Genomic DNA, 10,538 nt, shown 5'->3' with positions numbered 1-10,538 from the left:
ACAGAAGATACATCTTCAAAGAAAGATCATCAGGAAAAACCCAAAACAAAAATAACAGTATGACTGACTACTACAACAATAAACAAGTTGTTCGCTGAGAAGCCATCAAGTTCCTTCAGGACAAACACACTGTAAGACTGAAACTCAAAGGGAACACATGAACGGGCATGTAAGCTTGCTGATGACCACATTGATCTACTGGTGAGTGGAAGAGGGGGAAAGGCAGCAATGAAGAAATGGGCTGAGTTCAACCACGTTCCATAGACTCCCGTTGACCTGGAGATGAGAGAAAGAGGAAGGGTCGGGTGGTCCAAAGTATGGTGAGACCTGGGGACACCTGAGCCTATGGAAAGAACATAGCCACAGAGAGCTATAGCTGACAGTTAAGCATCCAGCTGATAAGAAGTGAAGGGAGACACACAAGAATGCCCAAACTTGCAGATAGTGCCCATTTGATCTAGCCTCAATGGCTTGATAATCAGAACTCGACTCAAAGAAAATTAAAAAGAACATAACAATATTTGATAAAGGAAATGCGGCTCTATTGCTACAATTTGGTGAACTTGACCTATACTCATGGAAGTAGTAACTCTAAATACCAATAGAGAGGGAAGGAGTCTTCACATCAAGTATTAATCCTATCCTTTCTGTACACAGGGTAGATAGGGATGGGCAACTTAGATATCGTTTACCTAAAATGAGGGGGTGATAAAGGCATGAAGTGACTGGCTTACAAAGTTTCAAGGGGTGTTTAGTTTAACAGTGTGTGGGGGAAGAAAGAGTCCCCACTGAATAGTTTTCATCTTGTCTAGCATGTGTCTGGTTAAGAGATGGGGATAAGATTCTTATGACTCAATAATGAGTAATTGTTATCATCACTAATTGTGACTGTCACAATTGTAAAGGTAGAAGTTTTTTTTAACAAAAAGGGGGAGTAGTTAATCTTACAGTCCAGAAACAAAGGACACTAGGATCATCAAGGGATAAGAGCATAAGTGGAATGTGAAACCTTATCCAGAGAAGCAGCAACCCCAGAGATGGAAGCAGAGGCGAGGATATAGAGAGAGGGAACAGCTGAGGACTCTGGGCTCATGAGAAGAGAGGGACTAAGAGAGGGCAGCCAGGAGGCAGACTTGCAGAATGTGCTTTTTGGTGTAAATTATTATATATGCCTATGTGTTTAAAAAAAAAAAAGAAGTAAAGTGAATAGAAATACTGTTAACTGATGGTACATGGAGGGGATTATAATCATTGTAATGAAACAAGGTATATGATTTGTTGAATGTAAAACTGATGATCTGCCCTGTAAACTTTCACTCAATCCACAATAAAAACCTTAAAAAAAAAAAGTAAGTGGGTAAGTAGTATTTTTGTGGTATCATCTTCAAAGGACAGAACTGAAAGCAATAAAAGACACAAGTTTTACTCAATTTCAGTAATGTGTGGCATAAATATATATACAAAAAGTTTATCAGCAAAATCACCACCTGACTTTTAATTCTACTACATAATTAAAACAGTGCTAAGCCTTGAGCCACAATTTTAAATATAATGAAGCCATGTTAATTAACTTTGTACTTCCTCCATGAAAGAAATAAACATTGCTTCTTAAAACAGCATAGAATTCAAGCTACCTGAAAGCACCAGTGACTTGAGACCATTTTCTAAACAGGAACTCCCCAACCTACCTAATCTGATTCTAGCATGGTTCTCTGATTGCAATGCCTAACTCAGCACTATGACAACTAAGTGTTTAATAAATATTCAAGGTGGTTATTACAATTCCAATCATATGGAAATTGGTAGGAATTTGACACTAAAAGATCTATCCAAAAAGTAAGAGTTTACAAAGGACGTGTATACCTAATTCACACAAGGTTGGGTTTCCCAAACTTTAGTGTACCTTAGAATCATCTAGAGAATTGTGCAGATTCTCAAACTCCTTTCCCACACCACCTACAAATTCAGCTTTGAATCTGGAGACCTAAAATCAGTATTCTTAGCAAGGTTCCTCAGAGTAAATCTAATGCAAACAGTCTAAAGGTCCGTTTGTCCCTTGCTAAATTAATATTTTTATGCTCTGTTGAAAAAGTCTAAAAGTCAAGAGATAACTAAGTGTGGAAAGACTTACAACCCCTCAGCAGATTACATTTTTTCTGAATATTGTTCTTCTTATAACAGTTCAGTGGATTCTACAAGACTGATAAAAATTATGGTAAAAGAAAATCAGTAGCAACAGCTGAATCATTTTGTAGGAGGTTATATAAACACAGTGAGGGGAAATTCATTAAGTTCATATCTAAAGCATTTATTTTATCAGGGTTAGATGATTGAATTTATGACTGTGAAATTCTAATGAAAAACTGTAATGTTCACTGGCATTTACAAGGGAGACAGTCACTGGAGATCAACAAGTTCCATCAAGAATTTATGCCTGATAAACATTTCTCCAGTTGGTGAAATTGAGTAAAGTATTGAAAGGACTCTGATTATGTCCAAAGAAATAGGATTCTCTTTAAATCGACTCTGATATCCGTCTACAGAATGGGTTGTCATCCACATCTAAGAGTTGTCCCATCAGGATGCTGAACAGGACATTTAAAAACTGGCAAAGATTCATCTATGTGACCAGAGTTCAGGATGTAGCTCACTCAGTGCTCCCTAAAGTGTATCTTCAAAAACACTAGTTTTCCAAGATGTGAATACGTTATGAGGGTCAAAAAAAAAGGTTTCTGGACATCGAACTAGCTGGTAGAGTGCAGCTCTTCCTAAGAACAAGACAGCAAGCATACTTCTTGGTTGCCCTCCAGAAGAACTGACAGGACTACTGCATCCCATAATGCAAGATGTGGGAATCGTTACTGAAATTTAAACTTAAGCACATAGATGAGTCCATCTGTGGGAGAAACCACACAGAATTAAATGTGTTAGAAGAAATATGATGGATGTATCTAGAATAGAGGAGTCCAAGCAAGCTCATGAGTGCTGACTCTACTCTTCCAAGAGACTATGCACAGCGTCCATACTCTCAACTCATTCTTCAGGAAGAAACATTTCTAAAGAGAAAATCAGGTCACCAGACTACCATGTTTTATAAGAAAAAATCCTTGGGATTATAAAATTATTCCAAATCTCCACTAACTAAGCAGCCTAAAAATACAGAATTTATTCTCATCAACAAATTTATCTACTAGGAGACAGTACGTTGTGTGAAACACTCGCGCCAAGTTTCAACTCAGGTGTACCCCTTAGTGAAAATTATCACTGGGCTTTACATAGTAGCCTTTTTTTTTTTTTTTTTACTTTTTATTGTGAATTGTGTGAAGGTTTACAAACAAAATCATCACGTTTACATTCAACAAATTATACACTTTGTTTCATCTCAGAGGTTACAATCCCCTCCCTGTACATATTATCTTTAGTAAATTATAATAGCATGAGTTTGTCCCTCAGAATCTGCATTCACTTTGACTATTTCATAAAAATTAAGTGATGCCTTTTTATCTTTAATCACAAAGAACAATGATACTAAACCTACTAATATGATTTTTGGTAAATATTCTTCCAAGTCCTTCAAACTGGTCAAACATAAAAGCCAATCATTCTGTTCATCCCCACCTACCAGGTACCATTAATTTCTACAGCTTGCCTCCTCACTATTCTTTTCTGTATTATCACCTATTGTCTCCCCCTTACTCCTAACTCACAATAAAGATCCTTTCTGCATGGCAAGGTTAACCTCATTACTGAACTCAGGATCTCCTGTGCTCCTGACCGCCTTTCACTTACCACCCGCTCTTTCCCTAGAGATGGTGACAGGAAAGAGACTGAAGGCTTAAATAACCCAAACTTCAAATCTTCCCTTTCCCAAACACTTAATCACGTGGCTCATCTAATTTCCAGCTTCCACTGCCTTATTATTTCATTAACCATTGACTAGTTAATACTCTGTAATTCAACTCTGACTAAACTCTCAATTCTAAAAAACATACATATAACAACAGTGCATTCATTTACAAAATTAGTGTGACTATCATGTATAAGACAGAATAGCAGATTAGTTTCAGTAGAAATACTGAACTGACAACTTATTAGCTATGACATTTGAGTGGTTTGGAGCAAAGAGGACATTACATTTTATACATATCCTTTTCGAACCCTTTTATATCACAGGTGGAGTTCTGGTGTGGCACTGTAGGATAAGCACTGGACAGTAACTGCAAGGTCGGCAGTTCAAACCCACCAGCTGCTCTTTGGAAACCCTATACAGGGTCACTATGAGTCAGAAACGACTTTAGGGCACTTAACAACAACATATTACATGTATGCAACAGCCTAATCAAAAAAAAACATGAATTGGTTCAATAGTGAATAACTGCTATCAGGACTGATTTTGAGTGTTGCAAACGTAAAGGTAGATGTTTTGTAACAAGAGGAGGCGAGAGGTCGATCTTGCAGTCCAGGAGCAGAGGAATCTGGGAGAAGAGCGGAGTACAGGGCCCTATCCAGAGAAGCAGTGACACCAGAGATGGAGGCAGAGATGATGATGTGGAGAGATGGAGCAGCTGGGGACTCTGTGGACTCAGAGGGAGAGGGGCTGTATGCTGATGGCTAAGGGGTAGGCTTGCAGGCTGTGTTTTGGTTGTTTGAATGGTTGTATATTCCTGAGTACTTCAGTGTACATCCAAAAAAAAAAAAAACCAGAGGGAATGGAAGCAAATATGTTGAATGATGACACATGGAAGAGATTGTAATCATTGCAGTGAAATGAAATACGATAAGATGAATGTAAAGCTGATGTTCTCCCATGTAAACTATCACCCAATTCACAACAAAAACGTTTAAAAAAAAAAAAGAATTAAATTATTGGAAAAGATTGATTTTAAGTATCATAAACTTTTGGACATTTTTAAGAAGCAAAGAAAGATTTTTTTATATATTCAACATTCAAAGTCTAGCCTTCCTTGCTTTTGACCAAGGGGCTTTAAGGTGGCTCTAAAAGAAGAAAACAAGTTTAAAAATAATTGAATTCTAAATCACTAATTTCTTAATTAGCAGCTTAAACATTCAATACAGGTAATGATATCTAGCAAAGTGGGAATTGAGAGAGAACACGAACCAGAGGTAATAGAAGAGTTGGCCAATAGGAGTAAAGGGAAGAACAAGGGAGAGAAGAAACATGGCAGCTGGTTACCAGGATAAAACAAATGTTGGGTCTATTTTCAAGTCTACAAAGTGCAAGAGGCACACAGCCCAATGAGTATGCTTAACTTTCTTACCTCCGGAGGCTTTCTTTCTTCTCGTCACGTGATAAACAGCTGTCTAAGTGCTTATTAATGTGGTTTTCTGAAATATTAACCCCACATACAGGACAATCCACTGCAATTTTCAGAAAAAGAGAGACTTTATTATTTACAGAAAGGGTCAAAATAATATAAACTGGCATATTTTAACAAGTAAGATTAAAAAAAAAAACAAAAAACCTCCCAACATTAACATGCACTTAAAAAAAGCAGAAGTGGGTAAAAGAGTACGTTTAAGGAGATGTGAGTGGGAAGTGGGACAGCCTGGTTACTGAATGATGACTAAACAGTTAGAAGCCTGAGCCCAGAGAGAATGACTGCAAATAAATTGGGAATTTTATTTATCAAAAAATCCCTTGGTTAAGATTTTTCTACCAAGCTGGGCCCAGACCATAAAACTAATCTTACATTTTCCCAAGCATCCATGACTTAGCACAGATGCAATAATTTCAAATTGAGAAAGTTATACTTGGTTGGAGTGGAGGGAAATGGGAAGAATAGATGCAGCTAAATTAAATCATTTATTGGATTAGGTACTACTGTTCAATTCTGTTACAAATTGATTAATTCAGCTCTCATATGTATTACAAATGGAATGTTAGGGTTAGAACATGCAATCATTTTCAATCTGTTTCACAGAGCTGGAGGAATCTGTGGAGGTATCTCATGGAAAACTTATGTTGTTAAGTGCCTTCAAGTCTGTTCCAACTCACTGTAACCCTGTTTAGCTGATGAGCTTGAACCGCTGACCTTGCAGTCCAGCGCATTAATCCGCAGAGCCACATTAGGATTCCCTCACGGAGAGCAGGCAGTGACTAAAATGGGGCTGGGGCAGTGGTGGTTCCGCACTAGAACTTTTGACTTTCATGGAAGAGACTTGGTATGAATCACAGCATGTTGCTGTGATGCTGAACAGGTTTTAGAGGAGTTTCCAGACTAAGAAAGAGCGGAAAGAAAAGCTTAACAATCTACTCCCCAAAATCAGCCAATGAAAATTCTATGGATCATAAGACTAATCCCATCCTGCATGCGGTCACCATGAACTGGGTGCTGACTTGATGACAGCAAACAACAATAATGACGAAAGACGTCAGGTGGAACAGAAAAATCTCCAGCTCTTAAGAGAGCAGAGCCAATTTTATTATGTTATGATTCACTGTAAGATTTCATTTGAAAACAGGTTCTGCTAGGAAAAAAAGTTAACTACAATTTGTGGGTTAATGCGCCAGACTGCAAAGTCATCTGAACTGCAAGTTCAGTGGCTCAAGCTCAACAGCTGCTCCTTGGACACCCTATACAGGGTTGCTATGGGTTGGAACCGACTTGATGGCACTTAAGAACAACAATAAGAACTGTCAACTGATAAAAAAGCTACCAAGGATGGCACACGCTAGGAAATTTAAGTAAAATGTACGTATCTTTATAGAATATAAACACTTGTGTGCTTAAATAAGCTCTGGTAGCGTAGCGGTTATGAACCGGGCTGCGAACCGCAAGGTCAGCAGTTTGAAACTACCAGCTGTTCTGCGGGAGAAAAAGGCTTTCTGCTCCTGTAAAGATTTACGGCCTCGGAAACCCTGTACAGGGTCGCTATGAGTCGGAAGTGACTCCACAGCATATAACAATAACAACAGATCTAACTGAGCTTAATAAACACTAAAGCCCGGCATATGCGTGGTACTGGTATAATGAAGATGCCAAAGATAGTCTCTGCCTAAAAGGTGCTCAGAACATCACTGGTATAACAAGATGCAGAAACAAGTGATCACATGCATCAAACAGTTAAGCAAATGGCACACAAAATAGTCCTGAAAACACCATCAATTAAAAATGTTATTTAACATAATCAAAGAATAGTTCGGGTCTGGATCAAGTTAAGGTGTACTACAGGGTCAGCAATGTATTTTCAGTAAAGGCTGCAGCTCTTGTTATGCAATGACAAGTCCATTTTTGACTCCTAGTGACACATGTGACAGACTACAACTTTCCCACAGGTTTGCTTAGCTGAAATCTTTATAGATGGTAGTCACCAGGTCTTACTCCTATGACGTTGCTGGGCAGCCTCCAACCACCAGCCTTTGCCTTAGCAGACCTTGCACCTGAGGGCAACTTGCAGTCAAGGAGCAGATAGAAAATATTTTAGGCTTTGCCGGCCATATTGTCTCTCATGCAACTACCATATTTTTACACAAATAACATGCATTTGTATGATCTGTATACACTATGCATGCTATGTGTGTATACATTAATGCGGGCAGAGTCTACGTAAAGCACACAGCACTCTCCCCTTGTAGCAGGAAAGCAGCCATAGAAAATCATTAACAAATAGAAGTGACTTCGCTCCAGTAAACCCTGATTTACAGAATTAGGTGGCAAGTCAGATCTCACCCATGGATCATTGTTTGCTAATCCCTGATGGGGAAAATAACTGTTCTGGAAGTCTAAACGTCATAAGCAAAAACCTGGAGATATCTATACCTGGGGTATATTGAAAGAACAGCAGGAAGACTGGCTGGGCTAGAGCAGATGCCTTTTGGAGAGGGACAAGTAAGAAATGAGGTAGGAGTCAAACTGCCAAAAGCTTTAAATGCCTGGCAGAACAGTGTGGACTTTATTCAAAACACGTTGGTTAGCCACTGGAGGCATTCAAGCAGTGGCACAGGAAGTTAAAAGCAGCTCCTGGAGACTAGACTGAAATGCTATGCAGGATGAGGTAGGTAGTGGGGACTAAAAGTTGACAAGTAGAAAACTAATGCAATACTTCAAGTGTGAAATAAAATTGCTTCATTTCTGTAGCAATCAGCCAGAATTACTATTCTGTGAGACAGAAAGAGAAAAACACGCCTAAAAGCACAGCCTAAGTGAATCTCTGGGTTCCTTCTAGTTTGCCCTTTCCCATTGCTTTGCCCTCAAAAATGGTTGTCCATTAATTCTTCTGTTCTGTGGGCTGAGAACACTTCCATTAAAAAAAATACACAGAGGACAGACTTCCTCACCTTTAGTAACTTGTTTTGAAGCAGATGTAGAAGGTGTCTCAGGAGCACTGACACCAAAGAGGCCTGGAGTGGTCTTTCTGACGGAAGATGGCTCTGTGTTCTCTGGAGGAACACTTGCCTCTTTTTGATAACTGAATTTACTCTTGTCTTCTCTTATTGACAACTCTGTTGTAGAGGCACCAATTTCTCGGATCAATAAATTGTCCATTAACTTGCTTCCCAGCTTCAGAGACTGTGTTGAGCCTATAGGAGTCTGCACTTTACCAAGGTTCTTTGATGAAAAGGAAACCGGAGAGGTGGGTGGTGACTCTAAAGCAAACTGCAGCAGATGATTCCTTGAAGGACAAAAGATACAACAAATAATTAAAGTATCCAATTTAAACAAAAAATTGACGACATAACTTGTTTCTCCAACTAACATTTGTTGCTAAGAAACATAGAAATTACTCTAAAATGACAACCAAACCAAAGTGTTTTCTGGAAAGCTGAGATTCCAAAGGTCAGTGCTAGAAAGCAGAACCCAGCAAAAATTTAGAGACCTTGGTAAAACCCTTGGTAAAATCCTTTGAGACCCCCACAAAGAGTACACCTTAGAAAGATGTATAGTTAAAGTTCAAATGCATATATTAAAATAGTTGAAAACCAATATTCTAATCTGGTGCTGTGGGTTAATGCACAGGACTGCAATGTCGGTTTGAACGCAAGATCAGTAGTTCAAGTTCACCAGTTGCTCTTTGGAAATCCTATACAGAATCACTATGAGTCAGAACCAACTAAACAGTACTTAACAACAACAACAATTTTAAAAATTAGAAAATGAACAGCAAACTAAACCAGAAAAGAAACAATAACATATGGAATTTAATCAGAAATGTGACAAAGAAGAGCAAGTGAACAAAGCCCAAAGGTAGGTCTGTGAAAAGATTAATAAGACTACTAACCCACTACAAGTATTGGACTCCTGGTGTGGTGCTGTAGGATAAGCACTGGACTGCAAACACAGGTCAGCAGTTTAAACCCAGGAGCTGTTCCTCGGAAACCCTGTACAGGGTCACTATGAGTCAGAATTGACTTGATGGCACTTATCAACAACAGTATAGCAGCCCTGCTGGTGAGGTGGTCGGAATCAATTTGATGACAATGGGTTTTGTAACAGTTAAATTTTTACCAGTGTTGAAAAGGAAAAAAGTGAGTGAAATACAAATTACCCAAACAAAGTAAGGATGTGGTTGTTGTTGTTAGATGCACATCAAGTTGGTACCAAATCATATTGACCCTAAGTACAACAGATCCTGGGCCAACCTCACTATTGTTGTCATACTTGAACCCATTGATGCTGCCACTTTGTCAATCCATTTCGCTGGGGGTCTTCCTCTTTTGCTCCGACCCTCCACCTTACCAAACTATCTTTCTCCAGTGACAATATCCAAAGTATGAGAGACGAAGTCTAGCTATCCAGGCCTCCAAGGAGCACTCTGGCTGTATTTCTTCCAAAACAGATCTGGTTTTGGCAGCCCATGGTCCCTTCAATATTCTCCTCAAACACCATAACTCAAAAACATCAAAAACATCAAGAAAGTGAGGCAGCGCAGGAGGCACTCACTCATCTATGCCAAGAAACAACTAGCTGGCCAACTGATTGGAAGAGATCCATATTTGTGCCCATTCCAAAAAGAGGTGACCCAGTGGAATGCAGAAACCATTGGGCAGTTTCTTTGATCTCCCATGCAAGTTTTACTAAAGGTAGTACAGAAATGGCTGCTAGCGTACATTGACAGAGAACCTCCAGAGGTTCAAGGTGGATTCAGAAGAGGATGTGGAATGAGGTATATCATTGCTAATGTTCGGTGGATCTTGGATGAAAGCAGAGAATACAACCTGTGTTTTACTGACTAAGCAAAAGCTTTCGATTGTGTGGGTCATGACAAGCTATGTACAACATTGTGAATTATGAGTATTCCGGAACACTTAATTGTGCTCATAAGGAATCTGTATATGGACCAAGAGGCAGTTGTTCAAACAGAACATGGGTACACTGAATGGTTTCAAATTAAGAAATGTGTGCAACAGGGTTGTATTCTTTCACCATACTTATTCAATCTGTATGCTGAGCAAATAATCTGAGAAGCTGGGTTATATGAAGAAAAAATGTGGCATCAGGATTGGAGGAAGACTCATTAACAACCTGTGATATGCAGATGATACAACCTTACTTTCTGAAAGCGAACAGGAATTAAAA

The 10,538-nt window shown here is 39.0% G+C and overlaps 1 protein-coding gene across 1 annotated transcript in view; it reads right to left on the bottom strand.

Annotated features, from left to right (window-relative positions):
* The window catches only part of RAD18 (RAD18 homolog (S. cerevisiae)), a 152,655-nt gene that overhangs the window by 106,752 nt on the left and 35,365 nt on the right, over positions 1-10,538 (bottom strand). Inside the window, exons 5-6 of the mRNA XM_006851574.1 lie at positions 8,300-8,634; positions 5,280-5,379 (exon numbers count right to left, since the gene is read on the bottom strand). Of these exons, the coding sequence (XP_006851636.1) occupies positions 5,280-5,379; positions 8,300-8,634 (435 nt within the window). The remainder of the gene's footprint in view (positions 1-5,279; positions 5,380-8,299; positions 8,635-10,538) is intronic.

Source organism: Chrysochloris asiatica, unplaced genomic scaffold (genome assembly GCF_000296735.1).
Source record: "Chrysochloris asiatica unplaced genomic scaffold, ChrAsi1.0 scaffold00030, whole genome shotgun sequence".
In the NCBI taxonomy this organism is placed as follows: Eukaryota; Metazoa; Chordata; class Mammalia; order Afrosoricida; family Chrysochloridae; genus Chrysochloris; species Chrysochloris asiatica.
The sequence above is the reverse complement of the archived record's forward strand: the minus strand, read 5'-3'. Positions and strand labels throughout refer to the sequence as shown.